The sequence below is a fragment of the Petaurus breviceps genome, unplaced genomic scaffold (genome assembly GCF_028583685.1).
Source record: "Petaurus breviceps papuanus isolate PSGF00001 unplaced genomic scaffold, PetGlider_PUasm1.0 90137, whole genome shotgun sequence".
NCBI classification, from domain to species: domain Eukaryota; kingdom Metazoa; phylum Chordata; class Mammalia; order Diprotodontia; family Petauridae; genus Petaurus; species Petaurus breviceps.
In genome coordinates this window covers 276,119-295,629 of record NW_027187183.1, presented here as the reverse complement: position 1 = coordinate 295,629, position 19,511 = coordinate 276,119, and the positions used below count along the sequence as shown (strand labels likewise).

The 19,511-nt window shown below is 42.1% G+C and overlaps 1 protein-coding gene and 1 pseudogene across 2 annotated transcripts in view; one reads left to right on the top strand and one right to left on the bottom strand.

Moving 5' to 3' along the window:
• The first annotated feature begins 2,252 nt into the window (after positions 1–2,252).
• UAP1L1 (UDP-N-acetylglucosamine pyrophosphorylase 1 like 1) overlaps positions 2,253–19,511 on the top strand; it is a 40,510-nt gene continuing 23,251 nt past the window's right edge. Inside the window, exon 1 of one of the 2 annotated variants that reach the window (XM_069107510.1) lies at positions 2,253–4,433. In XM_069107510.1, coding sequence (XP_068963611.1) covers positions 4,145–4,433 — 289 coding nt within the window. In that variant the 5' untranslated portion in view covers positions 2,253–4,144. The remainder of the gene's footprint in view (positions 4,434–19,511) is intronic. The other variant, XM_069107509.1, reaches the window with a different exon arrangement.
• LOC138176701 (SAGA-associated factor 29 pseudogene) lies at positions 11,741–13,103 on the bottom strand (annotated as a pseudogene).

The following is a 19,511-nucleotide window of genomic DNA, read 5'->3' as shown; positions in this document are numbered from 1 at the left end:
TAGCCTACATCATTTGAGTTCAACCACCACCATATTTAGCTGGGCAAGTAATTTGTCACACTGCAAATTAGTGGTAGAATTCCTAGTCCAATGCTCAATGCACTGAATCATGCTGCCACTATTTTAACCTCCTTTATCTAATGTGAGGGTCAGACTCAATAATCTCTAAGGTCCTTTATAGCTCTGACATTTGGTTAGCTTGATTCATTCATTCAATTAGCATTTATTGCCTACTCCGTAGGGGACATGAAGAGAGATGACACAGACCTTGCTCTGTAGGGCTACTTTTGCCTCCTTACAGAAATCATATTCAGCACTGGACAAGGTTATCCCGTATTTAACACTGTATCTTACACAGAGTAGATGTTTAATAAATGAATGACGAATAAACATACCCAGGTAGAGGAGTTAGAGACAAATTAAGGGAGGTGTCAATATCGAACAACCCATAAGAGAAGAAGCCATCTGGTATGGACAAAGAGAACTCTGAGGTGTTTTGCCTAACAATGAGATGTACAGCAAGGAATTATCCACACACTCATCTCTGTGGCCAATTGTGACAGTGCTGGTCAGGCTGTCCTCAAACAGAAGACTCCTTAGAATCCGATGCCATTAACTTTCACTGCCAAGAGTGAGATCTAGGTGTATACCTCAATTCTATAACCTTGGTATGGTGGCCTTTTTCCTTTAATTTTCTCTAGTCTCCCTCCTTTGTAGTTTCTCTGTCATAACACATATATTCAGTTTACCATTTAAGGTAAAAAGAGACCTTATTACAGTATAAGGAATCTCTAAGCACACAAGCTATAATGAAGGGTAATTTACAAGCATACAGCTTATTCACTGAATCCACTTAACACATTGATCAGGTTTTTATAGTAGCCTCTGTTTTACTTCCCAAAAAACTGGTCCTAGATTTTTGAAGCTGAGTATCATCTCAGGTAGTTATATCACCTGAGATCTTTGTTCCTTTATGTGACTAGAAAAGAACATGTCACTGACCTTTGCCCCAATACCTGTTATGAATGTTTGCTCTTTGCTACTTTCTAAACACTAGTCTTGCCTGAATAGGGCCAGCTGGACCCAGTCTAGAAAACAGATAACGTGAAAGCCAGCATCTCGGTTTCTACCTGCTAGACTTCTACAGCACTTTCTCTCTTGATTCTCCAAGAACCAGCCAGGTCCAGAGATTGGAAAAAGGGGAAGAGCATACATAAGACTACAGCCCCTGTCATACTAGAAGCACACTTCTCAATCAGAAAACTCTGAGGGGTATCTAGCCAGACAAGCAGTGAAGGTACTGCAAATCTGTTTGAGGATAAAGCAGGGATTTGTCCAAGGGAACCCAAGGATGACATCAGATATCATTGAAATGAGTGGAAACATTTGTGCAGCTGAGGAAGCCACAGCTGAGAAATGCCCTAGCCTGGGACAAGGGAGCCTTGTGTTGCATAGCGCATTTGCCTAAGGAGAACAAGGCTCTTTTTTGCAGCTGAGTCTTGGGGGTGGTGGGGAGGGAAGTCACTCCCTAAGCATCAGGTGGCCCCTTGGGGATCATCAGGTGTGTGGGAAAGAGTCAGGCTAAGGGGCCTTGGCTACAGTTCCAGAAGTCAGCCACTATTTATTGAGTGCTGAGCATAGGCCTGATGCCAATTTAGACACTGCAAAGCAACATGCAGAATAAGAAATAACTGACTTGGTTCTTGCCCTTGGAGAGTGTTGTTGGGGAAAGGTATACATATAAAAGGCACATCTTACATGCTCTCTCCAATCTCAGGCTTTTACCACTTTTATCTATTGTCTTTCAAATAAACCTCTCCATTTCCTGGGAGATTTTCTTGGAGTATCTGCCTCATCAATAACACAGGAATTTGGTTCTGCTGTGTATTGTTGATTATGCCAATAGTCAGTAAACATTTATGAGGTTTATGTATATTATTATGTACTATAGTCTCTACTCTGTATTTCTGTCCGGTCGTTAATAACTAGATACATTGCTAGAATGGAATGTGACTATCAAAAGCCCTGGGGTGCTAATAACTATTTCGTGTCCATAGAATAAGAGGGGCATTTCTTTTGAACAAATATGAATCCAAGTAGACAGATAATCTAGTTGCCCCCACCCTGGGTTTTTCTCTCTATTCAATCTTTTTTTTTTTTTTTAAAGCAAATGGGGTTAAGTAACTTGCTCAAGGTTACACGGCCAGGTGTTTCTGGGTGGATGCTAAGTGTCTGAGCCCAGATTCGATCTCCAGATCATCCCCACACTGGAGCCGGTGCTCTTACTTGGCTGTGCTACCTGGCTACCCCAACCTCTATTCAATCTTTGCTGCCCTCTTCCCCATTCTTGGTCACCATGTCCTGATCCTTCTTCCTCATGTCAGGGAAAAATGCTGGGGAGAAAGAAATATTGCAGTGTTTCTTTTAGTTCCAGGTACTCCCGGGCCAATTGATCAGTAAATATATATTTATTAAGCACCTCCTGTATGCTAGGTTTGGAGAAGGAAATGGCAAACCATTCCAGTATCTTTGGCAAGAAAACCCCATTCTAGGTCGTGAAGAGGCTGATGACTGAAGGACTAAATAACAACAAATGTACCAGGTACTGTGATAAGTGCTAAAGGATATAAAGAAAGGCCTACCCTCCAAGAGATGACAATCTAATGAGAGAGAAACATGCAAACAACTATACACAAACAAGCTATATGCAGGATAAATAGGAAATAATCAACAGAAGTACTAGAATCAAGAGGGATTAGGAAAGACTTCTAAAAGGTGTGACTTGAGGGGAGATTTGAAGGAAGCCAGGATGTTGAAGAGGGAAAATATTACAGGCATGGGGGGCGGGGGGAGGGAAGGGAGAGACAGCCTGTATAAATACTCAAAGATAGGCAGTTGGAGTGTCTTCTTTGAAGAACAAGGAGGCCAATATCCCAGGTTGGGTGGAGGGAGGTTTGGAAGGTGAAAGGGGAGAAGGGGAGAATGTGGTCTAACTCCTTGGTGTTCTAGGTCCCCTTTGCAATATCTTTTCAGTGCCCTGTCTTTTTTTTTTTTTGGAGGGGGTAAGGCTGGATAGTTGGGGTTAAGTGACTTGCCCAAGGTCACACAGCTAGTACGTGTTAAGAGTCTGAGGCTGGTTTTGAACTCAGATTCTCCTGACTCCAGTGCTGGTGCTCTATTCACTGTGCCACCTAGCCACCCCACAGTGCTCCAAGTCTTAACTTGTTACAACTAAGATGAGTTGGAAAGCTAGAGAATGTCTACTATGCTCTGGAATGTGGAACCAGGCATCCAGGGATCTTCTAATCTACCCTAATTACTCTTCCTCATGCTGGACCTAGTAACATGTTTGCCCAGGAACGAGTACCCTCCATTCAGAGAACCAGTGCCCTCGTGCTCAGTCTGCTTCCTGAGTTCCCTATCTCTCGAAATGGGGAAGAATCATAACTAGCCTTCCCTGGAAGTTAGTGGGGAGGCTCTGCACAAATAACTAGGCCCAAGGCTTTTTACAGGTTGGGAGAGTAAGAGATGGGAGCATATTCACTCTCCCTGCACGCCCACCCCCTGAAGCCAACTCCACCAGGTCTCTTAAGTCCTGAGCCAGTGAGAGGGTGAGAAAAAGCGGAACCTTCCTCCCTGGAGCAGAGGCTCTGGAGAAAGTGATGGCTGGAGCAGCAGAATCTCCCCCATGGGGCAGGAAAGAGCCGGACCCTGTGTTTTAGGATTTAACTCTAGGCCACCTCACCCCGTTATCCAACTGGTGATAGTAAAGTCCGGGGCTACTTCCACTAGGAATCCCAGCAGACGCTAAGCACGCCTCTAAGAGAATGGTACTGGGCATGCGCGCCAGAAACTTTTCAGAGGTGGGAGGGGACGGGGAGGAAGACCCTTTAGCTGACCCAGTCCTAGGACCCGGAGGCCCAACCCACAGGTAAGGGGAAAATATTTGCTGGAGTTGGGAGCCTATAGATCGCCTGGCGCTGGGAGCGCGTGACATTAGCTCAGTTCCTGGACGGGTCACGAGTGCTCTGGGCAAGCTTGGGGCGGGAGACTAGGTTCTGGAGCAGTCTCGACCTCCCAGGACGTCCCACGGCCTCTGGCTTCTGCTTCTGCTGGTGCTGCTGCTGGTGTCTGGGGCGCAGGTATGGTGTCAGAGGAGGAGATCCGAGCCAGGCTGGAGCAGGCCGGCCAGTCCCATCTCCTGCGCTTCTGGGATGAGCTGGAGCCGGCCGGGAGGGCGTCCCTGCTCTCCGAGCTGGCCCTGTTGGACCCCAATGAGCTGAGGGAGCACTGCCAGCGGGCGGCCGCGGCCTGCGCCCAGGAGCAGGGTCCCCTGGAGCGCCTGGACTCCAGGATGCAGCCGGTGCAGCCCGAGTTCCTGGGCAGCGTGCGCAAGAGCGACCCGCAGACCCTGCAGCGCTGGGAGGAGGAAGGTAAGACCGGGGTGTGAGGTCCGGCGGAAGGCAGAGGGCGTAAAAGGGAAGGAGTGGAATGGACGAGGGGTCCAGAGGGCCACAGTCTGACTCAGGAGTCCGCTTTAACTTTAAAGGCATCAGCCCAAGCCTGGGGCAGTGTGGTGCAAGGGATAGACCTAGCGCTGTTTGGACTCTTGAGAACTCATGATCCATTCTCACCTCGACTCTACCACCCACGTGACTTTAAGCAAAGCACTACATCTCTTTGGGCCTCAGTTTCCTGATCTTTAAATGGAAGGATTTGGACCAGAAGGCCTGGAAGGGCCCTTTCAGCCCTAACTCCTATTTTCCCTATGACCTTTTGGAATGCTGGGAGGGAGAGGCACCCTGGGGCAGTGGGAGCTGCTTACCTGGCTGACACCTGCTTTCTGCGTGAGCCTCCTAGCAGTGAGTTCTTTCAAATCTGTGGGCCCGCCTCCCTGCCCCCTAGAGGTTAGGGAGAAGCTCAGGTTGCCCTACCGAGAAGTGAGGCAGCCGATGGAATGTACAAGCCACTTCCAGTGGGGCATACGGTGGGCTCTTAATAAATACTTGTTGACTGACTGATTGGTTTTCCCATCTAATATCTCTTCCAGTTCTGACATTCTATGATGTGACTCCTCCTTAAAATTTTAGTGGTTAAAGTCAGTTCCTGTGCTCTGGGATAAGATTAGAAAGGGTTGGAGGGGGAGGACTGAAAACTAGTTGCAGTATGGATGAGTAGATCAGCAGGGGCTGATGGAGTTTTTACTTTAAAAATATTTGCTGCCTGCTGTTATTCCTGCTATTATTTGATAATAGTTCTAGAAATGGTAGCACTAGCAATAAGAGAAGGGAAGGAAATTAAAAACTTAAACATAGGCAGAAGAAATAAAACTATCCCTAGTTACAGGTATGATGGTTTACCTTGTTAGGGTGGACATTGATTGAATAAAGTAATCAAGGCACCCGCATCCCACTAAAGTAAGTGACAAAATGGCACACTCTGATACCATAGCCAAGTGTGATCAATCTCAGTCATAGATTTTAGGATAAATAAATAAGACTGGAGTGACATTGCCCAGGAAGAGCCTTCTGATTGACTGAGGCAACTGATAGGTCCTATATAAAACCAAGGAGCTTGGGGGAGAGAAAATAAAAAGTTCCACTTAAACTCCTGAGAAGGAATTGATTAATGAGGAAGTAGCAGATGTTGCTGTCTGTCTCTGTCTCTACCCTCTCTCCACCAGAGAAGAAAAGACTTTGTGAACTTCAGACTTCCCATCTTCCTATCACCATCTTAGCAGTACCCCCTGAATCAACTGTCATTGTAAGGATCAACTGAGATATAATATTTGTAAAGCTCTTAGTGTAGTACTTGGTATACCATAGGTACTTAATAACTGCTTAGGTACCTGTGTGTTTTGGGCCAGCTAGGTGGCTCAGTGGATTGAGTACCCAGCCTGGCTTCAGGAACACTACTCTTCTCAAGTTCAAATCTGATGACCTCAGATACTTACTAGCTATGTGACCCTGGACAAGTCATTTAACCCTGTTTGCCTCAGTTTTCTCATCTGTAAAATGAGTAAGAGAAGGAAATGGCAAACCACTCCAGTATCTTTTCTAAAAAATCTCCAAATGGGGTCCAAAAGAGAAATGACTGAACAATAACAAACTTACGTGGTGCAGAAGATAAAGTATGGGGCCTGGAGTTAGGAAAGTCCTGAGTTCAGATATGGACCAGACACTGTGTGACCCTGGACAAGTCCTCAACTACAAAATAGGAATGATAATAATAGCATCTAATTCTCAGGGTTGTTATGAGGATTAAATGAGATAATATTTCTAAAGCACAAGCAAGCACTTAGCGCTATATAAATGCTAGCTTTGTAGCTGCATTGGGAGCCAACCACAGACTGGACCAAGGTTCAAGGATCTGCAAAGAACCTAGAAGTATACCATATGGAAGGGAAACATCTTGAAGACTTCAGCAAAAGGGCTTTCAGAAGCTGTGAGTTAACCCTTTGCTAAATGTGATCTCTAAATATGAACATTTTACCCATGGACTCGATGTACTTGTGGGAGAGTGTGCCATAGATTTTTGAGGAGATGTTTTGTAACCAACTGTTCCTATGATACCACCTTAGTAAATACTAAGACTAATTAAATCTGGCTGACTAATGGATAATCAGTTGACAGTCTTATAGAAGAAACAGTGGTGGGGCTATAAAGCATTATACACTCCTCATCCCCTCTGGATTACCCCTAGAGCCCTTAGGGGACATTGTAGTCATTTTCAGGGAACCTGGCTTGTGAGTGGGAGTGGATTTGGGATAGTTGCCCAAAGGCCTGTGCTGTTTTTAAACACACACACACACACACACACACACACACATCACCAAAGAACCCAGTTGAGAAAATAACATCAGGTAAGTTGAAAGCTACAGAATAAACCCACAAATATAACTACAAAATATATTAAATATTTAGGGGTCTGACTACCAAAGTACATTCAGAGTCTGTGTAGATTTAATTACAAAATGCTTCTTAAAAGTAATAAATACCAACTTATATAATTGGAGAAATATTCAGTACTCATGGTTGTGCTATGTCAACATAATAAAAATTATGGTACTACCGGAGTTAATTTATAAATTTAGTGCTATACCAATCAAACTGCCAAAGAGTAGTTTACAAAGCTAGATAAAACAATAACAAAATTTTGGAGGAACAAAAGATCTAGAATATCTAGGGGAATAATGAAAAAAGGTAGTAATGATGGGGGGGATAGCACTTTTAGTCTCATACTTTATTATAGAGCAGCATTCATCAAGAGCTTTTGGTATTGGATAAAGTAATAGAAAAATAGATGAATGAAATAGACTAGACAGGGAAGCATCAGACATAATAAAACTTCAATACCCCAGGGTACAATAAACATAAAGCCATGAATTACCTAAAAAGAATTCCCTATTTGATAAGAACTTCTGGGATAATTAGAAATCAGTTTGGTAAAAATTAAGGTTAAATCAATATCTTACATCTACAATATTTACAATAAGTTCAAAATGGATACATGATCTAAAAATTAAATATCACATCATAAAAATGATTAGAAGAGAAGCAGGTAACATACCTTTTCCAGCTATGAGTTAGGAGTAAATTCTTAAAGAGATATACACAATTACAAAAGACAAAATAGATCATTTCAATTATATAGAAATGAAAAGCTTTTTCATGAAGGAAATTCATGCATATATAAGAAGGGAAGTCCTCTTTCAGGAAAAAGTCCATTTAAAACCTCTCTTATAAGAGTTTGATTTCTAAGATAAATTAACGGCTAATAAATATATAAACAAAAAGGCTTTTTACTTCTCTGTGACCTTTTGGAATGGTAGGAGGGAGAGGCACCCTGGGGTAGTTGAGAGCTGCTATGCATTTGGCACCAGTTCTTTGTCTGACACTTATAGGCAGTGAATTCTTTCAGATTTGGGTCCACCTCTCTGCCACCTAGAATGTAGGGAGGAGCTCAAGTTGCCCTACCTAGGGACCTGGAATAGGCTTTTAAAAATGCTTTGTATCTCAGAGAAGTGAGACAGCTGGTATAATGGACAAGTCACTTCCAGTTGGGCACATAATGGTCCTTAATAAATGCTTGTTAATTGACTCATTAGTTTTCTCACTTGTAATATCTCTTTCAGTTGTGACATTATGTGATCTGACCCTTCTATAAAATTTTAGTGGTTAGAGTCAGTTCCTGTGCTCTGGGGTGAGATTAGGAAGGGATTGGGTGAGGGCTGAAAGCCCTCTCAGTGTGGCTAAGTATATCAGCAGGGGTTGATGGAGCTTTTACTTAAAAAATATTTGCTGCCTTTTATTTTTCTTTCTGTTATTTAATTTGGTTATAGAAAGGGTAGCACTAGCAATAAGCTAAGAGAAAGATATAAATAAGACAAAAAGCCACTCTACAATAAGTTAAGGGAATGCAAAGATATAAAGTTTTCAAAAGAAGTGAAAATTATTAGCATATATAAAAGAATACACCAATCACTAACAAGAAAAGTAATATGAATTAAAGCAACGCTAAGGTTTTACTTTCCACTCAGAATATTAGCAAAGATGACAGAGGCCCTGAATGGTCAATATTGGAGGAGTTGTGAAAAGACTGGCACACTAATGCATTGTTGATGGAGCTGTGAATCAACAAGTTGTGTACAACAAATTAGAAAGCAGTTTGTAATTATGCAAATAAAGGGAGTAAAATGTCCATAGTTTTGACCTAGAGATTCTACTACTAGGCATATGCCACAATGAATTCATTGATAAAACAAAAGGTTTTATAGATTCCAAAATTATTTATAGCAGCACTTTTTTATGATATCAAAGAACTGAACTCATTCTCCATCAGTTGGGCTAAACAAATTGTGGTACATGATTATAATGGAATATTCCATTGAAATATTGCTCTAAGCAATGATGAACAAGGAAGCATAGAAAAATGTATATGAATTGTGTATACAGTAAGTGGAGCCAAGAAAACAATATATGCAATGACTGTGACGTTGTAAATGAGAAAAGCAGCAACTACAAAACAATCAAAATTGAATGTTGCAGAATTATAAAGAACAATGTTGGCTCCAAGGAAGAGATGAGAAGACACATCTTGCCCCTCCTTTTCAGAAGTGGGTCTCCTATCATCTAAGCTAACTATCATTCTATATCTCTTATCTTTCATGACTAACTTCCTGAGAAGGACATCTATAATTGGTACCTTTACTGCCTTTCCTCTCACTCTCTTCTCAACTCTTTTCAGTCTGACTTCCATCTCATTAAACCAAAACTGCTCTCTCTAAAGTTACTAATGATCTCTTAATCCTTATCCTTCTTGACTTCTCTGGAACCTTTGATTGATACTGTTGATCTCCGTCTTCTTGATACTCTTCTTTCTACCATTCTCCTCAGTCTTCTTTACTGGGTTCTCATCCAGCTCATTCCTGCTAATCAGAGATGCTCCTCAAGGCTCTATCCTGGGCCCTCTTATCTTTTCCCTTTACACTGTTTCATCTAGTGAACTCATTAGCTTCCATAGATTCAGTTAGCATTTGTCTCAATGCAGATGATTCTCAGATTTATTTATCTAGCTCTAACCTTTCTCCTGACATTCAGTCTCGCATTTCCAGCTACCTGTTGGATATCTCAAACTAGATGTCCTGTAGACATCTTAAATACAACGAATCCAAAATTGAATCCTCTCCTTTTCCTAATTGTCTTAGTGAGGGTACATATCCTTCCAGTCACCCAAGCTCAGTCAGTCAGTAAATACATGCCAAACACTGTGGTAAGTACTAGGTACAAAGAAATTCAAAAGATAGTTCTTACTCTTGGGGCATTCATAGGCAAATGGGAGAGACAACATTCAAACAACTATGTACAAACAAGCTGTATATAGTATACATTGGAAATTATCAATGTAATGGACAACCGAGAAAGCAAAACAGCAAAACCAATAATGATTTGATAGGAGTGTTTATTAACCGGCTAGTGACTGCCTCCCAGAGGGAAAGACAGCAGCGAGCTTTCTGTTAGACATAATTTTATAGAAAATGTGGTTGCTAGCAACAGAGTATGTTTCTAAGGGGGTGCAGTGCTATTAGTAGTGTTCCTATTGAAGTGAAGCCTTAGTATTGTTCCTACTGAAGCGAAGCCATGATCCCTTAGCAAAGCCTTGGATACAAACATAAACAGACCTGAATCCGTGGGAATCTGTGGCATTTTTCTAGCAACACAGGTGAAACATCTCTTTACTATTGGGGCCTATTAGGTGGCTTCCAAGGAACTTAGTAGGGGTCCCCTCTAGCAGGTTTAAGGGGCATTGGTTTATGATTTCTGGTGGTCACTTCAATCAACAGAAGCAAAGAATTGCTATAAAAGGTGGGATTTTAGCTGAGACTTGAAGGAAGCCAGGGAAGTCAAGAGGCAGCAATGAAGGAGAACTTTCCAGGCCAGAACTGCCAGTGAAAATGCCTGGAGCCTGAGGATGGAGTGTCTTGTTTAAGGAACAGTAAGGAGACCAGTGTCATCAGGTTTTAGAGTACGTGGAGGGAGTGGGAGAGATGGTATAAGGTATAAAAAGGATAGAAACAGTAGGGAGAGCAGTTTATGAAGGACTTTGGACACCAGAGGATTTTTTTTTTTTTTAGCCCAGAAGTGATAGGGAACCACTAGAGTTTATTTAGTATCAGGGTTGCATGATCAGAAGGGTCGCTTTGACAGCTGAATGGCAGATGGACTGGAGGGGGGAGATTTGTGGCAGAGAGGTCCACCATCAGGATATTGCAGTGAAGAGGGATAAAGAGATGGTTTTCCCTAAATTGGTGATAGTGTCAGAGGGGAAAAGAGATGTCATTAAGATAAAGTCGACAGACTTTCTCAAGATTGTCTCTCAGAAGTAAGAAAGAGTGAGGATAATGTGTAGGTTGTAAGTCTGAGTGGTCGTGGTGGAGGCTGGAGGGTAGTCGTGCTCTCAACAGTAATAGGGAAGTTATGAAAAGGGGAGGTTTTGTTGGGAAAGATGCATTCAGTTTTGAACATGTTGAATTTAAGATATCTATGGGACATCCAGTTTGAAACGTCCATTAAACAATTGGAATTACCATCCTGAAAGTCAGTAGAGAGTTTACAATTTGAGAATCATCAGCATAGTTATTGTTTATCCTTCTCAGAAGAGGACCATGACATCAGGAAGGTGATGCCATGACTTGAAAGTGAATTAGATTTAATCGAAGGAGGGCTATGCAAAGTGACCAGCCTCACTTTTTCCTGCAGAGCCATCTGGGTCTAGTGGCAAGATATAGATCATGACAACAGGACACGGCCTCTCCATCAGCACAGAGGTGATAATCGAATCCATGGGAGCTAAAGAGATCAAGTGAAATAATATGGTGAGGGGAGTAGAGGAGACCCAGAACAAAGCCCTTTAAGACTCTCCCAGTTAGTGAACCTGACTTAGATTAAAAAAAAAACCTCACCTGATTCTTCCATCCCTGCTATCAACTTCTGCCTTTTATAGATAAACTCCTCAAGTCTACAATAGATAACTCCACTTTCTCTCCTCTCCCTTTCTTTTTATCTCCTTACAATCTGGTTTCTGACATTATCCTTTCACCAAAACTACTCTCCCCAAATTTACTAATGATCTCTTAGTTGCTAAATCCAATGGCCTTTTCTCACTCCTCATTCTCCTTGACCTCTCTACAGCCTTTGACACTCTTGATCACTCTCCTTCTTGATACACTCTTCTCTCTAGGTTTTTTTTTTTTTATGGGGACAGGGACATATTTATTTGTCTGCAGAGAATGATACATTAATTCCCCCCTTCAAAGGGCATGGCAGAAAAGTTAGGTAAACAAAGGCAAGGTAATAGAAGTCCATGATGATTCAGTCGAACCGAACCTCACTTCTTCTTGGGTTCCTTGCAGGCCACAACATACCTCTGGGACACATTGAGGGGAGGAGAATAGCCATCTGCATAGGAGGTGTCTTCAAACAGGACAGAGTAGTCTTCCTGGGGCCGCTGTGGGGGAGTGTGAATCAAAGCCCAGTAGAAACAGGTGGTTTGGGGGTACAATGCCAGAATAAGCTGATCCTTCTGGAATAAAGCTTCAGGGTCTGTCTCGGGATTGGCCTTCCATTGTGGGAGTGGGATGATGCGTCTTCGGCTCAAGGTGTGTCTCTCTTTGCCTTCTTCATCAATGTCATCCACCTCATACTTATTGGTGGCATGACTATAACTGACCACTTCTGCCAGAATCCACTGCTCATCCCCGTCCACAGCTTTTACTCGAGCAGCCACCTTATCTCCTGGCTTGGCTACATAGTCCCCTGAAGCTGGAATGGCCCTGCACAGGGGTGGAGGCTTGTCCCCAGGTTTCCCAATCCACAGGGGCAATGTCATGGCTGACTGTTGCAACAAAGTCATCAGCACCCCTCGGCGCATGGTTTTCCGTGGAGGTTCTGAATCATTATACAATCCTGCGATTTTAGCCGCTATGCGCCATTCTTCTAACAGAGTTTTGATCTCAACAATCTTATCCAGAGCTCTGCGCAGTATATTGCACTCTGCCTCTGCATCTGCCTTGGCTGTGGTATAGAGACCTCGAAGCTTTGTCCGATAATAGGGAGAGATTTTGTTTTCTGTCTGCATTCGCTCATGTGTCTTCTGGATGTTGATCAGGTTATGTTCACTTCGGGAGCGTTCTTCCTGAGTTTGCTTGATCAGTTGATGGAGCTCTGTGAGTAGTTCAGCTATTCGGGAGTCTGCTGACACCAAAGCCATGGCTGTGGTAAATATGGTGTCCGAAGACGAGCCAAAATGAGCAAACTGTGACGGAGGCGATGAAGTCCGCAGCGACGACAACTGCAACATCCCCCCTGAACTTTTCTCATCCTCGTTCCCTTCTCTCTAGGTTTTTCTGGACACCACTCTCTCCTAGTTTTGCTCCCATTGACCTGACCTCTCCTTGTCTCCTTTTATGGATCCTCTTCCAATCATGTCCTGTAACCTTAGGTGTCCCTCAGGGTTCTATCCTGGGTCCTCTTCACTTCTCCCTCTATTCTACTTCACTTGATGATCTATTTAGCTGTCTATGGGTTTAATTACCATCTCTATGCTGATAATTCTCAAATCTACCCTTCCTGCCCTAATCTCTCTGCTGATAGCCATCTCACATCTCTAACTTCCTTTCAGATAACTGAATGTCCAGTAGACATCTTAAACTTAACATGTCCAAAACAGAGCTCTTTATCTTTCCCCACCCCACCCTCTACCTTCTCTCTTACTATGGAAGGCAGCACTATCCTCCCAGGCCCTCAGACTAGGAGTCATCCTGGATTCCTCACTGTGTTTCACCAACCATATCCAAGGTGTTGCCAAGGCCTGCCTATTTCACCTTTGAATATCTCTCTAACCTGTCCCCTTTTCTCCTATGACATTGCCACCACTGGTACAGGCTCTCAGCAACTCACACTTGAATTATTGTAATAGCTTGCTGGTGGGTCTGCCTGCCTCAAGTCTCTCCCTACTCCAGTCCATCCTTTATTCAGCCACTAAAGTAATTTTCCTCAAATTCGGGTCTGATCATGTCAAACCCAATCTGTCCTCCCTCCACCCTCCCCTTCCCAGTATAATCAGGTGGCTTCCCGTTCCTTCCGGGAGCAATACAATATGTTCTGTTCGGCATTCGAAGCTCTTCTTGTAGTCCCCTTCTGCCTTTTGAGTATTCTTCAGTAACACTGAGCTGGATATTCCATAAACCTGACCCTCCATCGCTAGGTTCTGGGCATTTTCTCCCGCTTTATCACCTTACCAGATTGTTCTCCTCCTCCTTTCCAACTACTGGCCTCGGCTTCCTTCAAGTCGCAGCTCAAATCCCACCTTGTACAGGAAGCCTTCCCCAGCCCCTCTTAGTCCCAGTGCCTTTCCTCTCTTATTTCCCACTTACCCTGTCTAGCATCTGTTTGTTCGCATGTTGTCTTCCCAATTGGATATAAGCTCCTTGAGAGCAGGGACTTTGTTTTGCTTTTTTTGTATCCCCAGCACTTAATATAGTGCCTGGCACATACATAGTAGGTGCTTAATAAATGCTTATATGATTTGATGGAATGGTTTTTCTCCTCTTTCCTGGAAGGGAGGAATCTGGTACTAGATGGAATAGCTTTTGTCCTCTTCCCAGAAGAAGTCGATACCAGGCAGAAGACCTGAAGCAGTGGAATGGCTTTTTTTCCTGTAACCTCAAAGGCAAGAGACTGATGCATGACAGAATCATGTTTCTCTTGCCCTGAGAGGTTGGAGATCGGGCAGCAGATGGGTGAGCTATGCAATGGTGTTTTCCCCCTTATGTCAAAAGCAGGAGACTGGTTTGGAATGGAATAGCCTTCTAAACCTCCTCATTTTCTCACATCAGCACCCCCTCATTTCCATTCAGTCACCAAGCACTGTCCTAATTGACCTAAATTGACCATCCTAACATCTCTTAAATATGCCCTGTTTTTTCCCCCAATGCTGCCACCATCCTGGTGCAGACTCTCATTTCCTTGAGCCTGGACTAGTGCAATACCCTACTGATTGGTCTTCTAGCCAAAAGTCTCTCCCTGTGCCAGTCTATCTTTCACTCAGTGGACAGTGTTCTTCTAAAACTGCTGGGTTGACCAGATCACCCCCTACTCCTTACTCTTGATTCAGTAAACTCTAGTGTCTTCCTGTTATCTCCATGATCAAATATAAAATCCTCTGTTTGACTTTTAAAACTCTTCATAACATGGCCCCTTCTTCCCTTTCCAGTTTTCTTAAACCTTGCTCCTCTCCATGTACACCGTGATCCAGTGACACTGGTCTCCTTGCTCTTTCTCCAAACACATGACAGTCCATCTCCTAATTCTGGGCATTTTTATGGGTTCTCCCCTATCTTTGGAATTTTCTTTTTCCTCCACTTTCTGGCTTCTCTGGCTGCCTTCAAGTCTCAGCTAAAGTCCCAGCTCCTATAAAAAGACTTTCCAAATACCCCTTAATGCTAAGACTCTGAGATTACTTCCAGTTTATCCTGTATCTATTTTGTTTGTACATAGTATGCATTTGTCTCCCCTATTAGACTGAATTCCTGGATGGCAGGGACTGGTTTTTGCATTTCTGTATATTCCCAGTGCTTTGCACAGAGCCTAGCACACAATGTAGACATTTAATTGACTCTGTTGACTTACCTTGATTTTTCTGATAGTTGACTGGTTTTTCTGGTTCCTCTTTAAAAAAAATATATACACACATGTATGCATTGGTTTTAGGAGATGGTTCTCTAGGAGGGGAAAGGAATAGAACTAGAAATTCAGCAGATAGAAAAATAAAAGGTTTCAATAAAATCTGTTTAAAAATAAAATATATGGGAAGAAAATAATTATATCACTAGGTTTCAAGGAGGCCCTCAAAAAGACAAGAGCAAGATTTCAGGAAAAAAAATATGTAAAGTGAATCAAATACTCATAGAATTTAGTGAAGTAAAAAAAGTAATGAATGATTTGGATGAAAAACAGACCCTTAAAATATCCACTCATTGATTAACCCTATTATCCAATGTACCAATGGTACTTTTCCCTTCCCTGCACCCAAATGGTGCTGAATACAATGCTGATTTGTTTGTATCTTCCTGAGTGAGCAAGGTGCCTAGAGTTTTATTGAGGAAGAGAACAGAGAATGAGAATTTACATAGCAACTATTACCGTGTTTCCCCAATAATAAGACACTGTCTTATTATTTTTTTTTGGACAGAAAAACACCAGAGGGCTCATTTTCAGGGGAGGGCTTATTTTAATGAACATTGACAGCAATTTTAATAAACAGGTAAATGTGAACAAAAAAATGTACCTTTATTCAATAAGGAAATCACTGGGGAAGAACAGGATGACTGCGCTCGCTGCTGCAGCTCTGATTGGATGCAGCTCGGAGCAGAGCGCGGCATGCGTTTCAGGGTGGGGGGGAACGGTGTATACAGAGATATAGAGGGTACCGTAATGTAGCGTGTAGCGCAGGGGATCACCTTCACTACAGTAGCAATCTCAATAGGGCTTATTTTCGGGGGAGGGCTTATTTTAGAGGAACCTTACACAGTAAGGGGAGGGCTTATTTTCGGGGTAGGTCTTATTATCGGGGAAACACGGGTATGTACCAGATACTGTGCTTATGAATACTATCTCATTTGCTCCTCACAATAACCCTGTGAGGTAGGTGCTATTATTGTCTCTTTGTACGTTTAAGGAAACTGAGGCTGAGAGGTTGACTTGCCCAGAGTCACAGAACTAGTAAATGTAGGAGGTTGGATTTGAACTCAGGTCTTCCAGACTCCAGGCCCAGGGTACTATCTCCTGTACCACCAAGTTGATAAAAATGCAAATAAGTACCCCAAGTAGATAGTATTAGAGCTGGAAAACATCTTAGAACATTAATGTGAGAACTGGAAAGCACCTTAGAACAGAATGTTAAAATAGAAGGTAATTGGACTAAATAAAAGATTCCTAATCTGTTTTTTAGTGCTTATACCTCTTGACTTTTTAATCCACTCCACATATGAAAGGAAACAAAGACTAGAATTTATTGTGCATTTTTATATAAGAAAAAATAGAGACTGATACCAGTATTTTGTCAACTAATCCTCATACTCACTCCCTTGATAATCATGTTCCGCCTACAGGTATGGGTACCAGGATTGTGCTAGAGCCAGCTCATATTGGCTCGAGCTGATGGTTAAATTTTCAATGTGAGCATTTATAACTTGGAAATCAACAGACACTACAAATCAGGGCTTAACTTATTGTATTTTTGATGGTTTAGACTTAAGAAAGTCATATAGGCAATGTTGATTATGTTGATTAAATTTAAAAGTACAGCCTGTATGTATTTGAGGGGTGTTGGGAACTGTTAAATATTTACCAGAACATTTGATTGGGAACTCCTGAATTAGATGTTCTTTAAGGTTCCTTCCAACTCTAAAGAAGACCTGGAAGAGTTCAATCATGTCCATCCAAGCCACTCATTTATAAAGGAGGAACCTGAATTCCTTGGAGAGTCCAGTCACACAGAATTAGTAGTGGAACCCTAACTATGCCAAGGTTTGAAATTGTAATTTCTGTTCTAGGATTGTATCTTTGATCTGTTATATTGAATATTAAAGCCATTTTTAACATTTCTAATCAAAAGCATTTAAAAAGAAAACAGAGCTGGCTTGGACCTACAGAGAGATTTAGAAGCAAATTTTCCACTCTTTTTTTTCTCACTCACTCCCCTGCTGTGGGTTTGCTTTTCTCTGAATATGGTTGACTTCTTGAGTTCTAGAAATCTGCATGGGCGATGCTGGTTGATTGATTGGCAGAATCATTGAATCAGTGGGTGGTTAATTACTCTGCACTGACTTGGAATAATGAGTGAGTCATCTCCCTGCTCCATTATCGGCAGGCTCTGTTGTTTGGTATAAACTTGTATTCCTTACAAGGTGCTGTAGTGGGTAGGGTGCTAGATCCAGAAAGCCAAACTGAATGCCCTTAGCTTGTCCTGTAGGTCACAGGAGAAACTCAGTTCATCAGAAACACTCACTCATTGTTGCTTTGGGGTCCTGATGGTAAGACAAAGATCTCTCTTCTGATCACCCCCCAAATTAGGGATATATATATATATATATTTTTTTGTTTGTTTTTCGCTTTTTGGAGGGGGGGCAGGGCAATTTGGGGAAGTGACTTGCCCAAGGTCACACGGCTACTAAGTGTTAAATGTCTGAGGCTGGATTTGAACTCAGGTCCTCCTGACTCCAAGGCCTGTGCTCTGCTCACTGCACCACCTAACTGCCCTTTATTTTCCTTTTCATAGTCGTTTTCTCCCTTTACTCCCTTCCCTACCCATTGAGAAGACAAGAAATATAATACCCATTATACGTATGAAGTCATACAAAACAAATTTCTACTTTTAAATTTTTTAAATTAAAATTACTTTATTGTTCACATTTATTTTTACATAAAATATTTTTTTTAACTTTATTTTTAACATTTATATAGTATGTGTCCAGGCACTGTGCTAAGCACTTTACAGTTACTTTCTCATTTAGTCCTCACAGCAACCTTGGGAAGTAGGTGCTATTATCTCCATTTTACAGATGAAGAAACTGAGGCAACCAGAGGTTAAGTGACTTGACCGGGATCACTCATCTAGCAAATGTTCCAGGCCACATTTGAACTCAGATCTATCTACTGTGCCATCTTGCTGCCTCGATTTCTACAACCGTGTATGGAGCCTGTTTATACAAGTTCTATGAGTCTCGGGCATTGTAGAATAGTGAAAGGAGCCCTGGATTTGGAATTACAAGACCTTAGTTTAAATCCAGGCTCTGCCACTTACTACCTTAGTGACTGTGGGAAAAGCACTTTATTAGTAAAATGGGGGTTAAACTATATGATCTCTAAGAGCTTTACAGTCCCATAATTTTATGATCCTTTGTTCTGCTGCAGGAATGAAATAGGGATGGTTCATCATCACCGAGTTCCAAGAGGCCCTTAGATGAACAATAATAACAACAGTCCCAACAAACTTTACAGGTATCTCATTCAAGCCTCTAAACAACCCTATGAGGTTAGTGCTGTTATTATGCCCATTTTACGAATGAGGAAATTGAGGCACACAATGGGTTCACAGATTTTTATCACAGTCAGGAAACGATTTGAACTCAGATCTTCCTGAGTTCCAAATCCAGCACTCTGCACTGTGGTAACTCGAGTTTAAGGGTTATAGTTCTAGGGATCAGGTTTGAAGAAGCCTGTTTTTCTTATTTCCATCCCTTCTGTAAGCCACTTCACCCTGTTTGCCTCAATATCCTCATCTGTAAAATGAGCTGGAGAAGGAAATGGCAAACCAGTCCAGTATCTTTACTGTGAAAACCTCAAATAGGATCATGAAGAGTCAGACATGACTTAACAACTGAGGTCAAAGCTGATAAATAATATATGATATTGAGGTAGGTAGTAGATGCATTATTATCTCTGTTTTACAGATTGGAAACTGAGACCTAGAGAAAGGAAGCTAGAGCTCTAGGTTCCTTCAAAGTCTAACTTTGTGAGTCTTGTCCTGATCCCTCCAGCTGCTAAGGCCTCTCTCCCTCCTTGAAATGCTCCTGTATTTATTTATCACTCATCCAATTTATTTATTGATATTCATTCATCCATTCATTTATTTGTGTGTGTATGTGTAAACAGACACAAAAACATACATATATATATATATATATATATAAAATTGTTATGTCCTTTTGACCTGCATACATATTAGAGGGATTTTTTGGTTTGGTTTGGTTTTTGTTCTTGATAGAATGTAAACTCCTTAAGGGTAGAGACCATTTAATTTTTGTTTTCTCATCCCCCAGTAGCAGTACCTGGCACTTGGTATGTACTTAATAAATGCATGCTGACTTATTGAAGTGACTTGTGAAAGAGGTCACATGACTACTAAGTGCCTAAGCCAGATTGGGATCCTGCTGTTTGGACGCTGAAGTC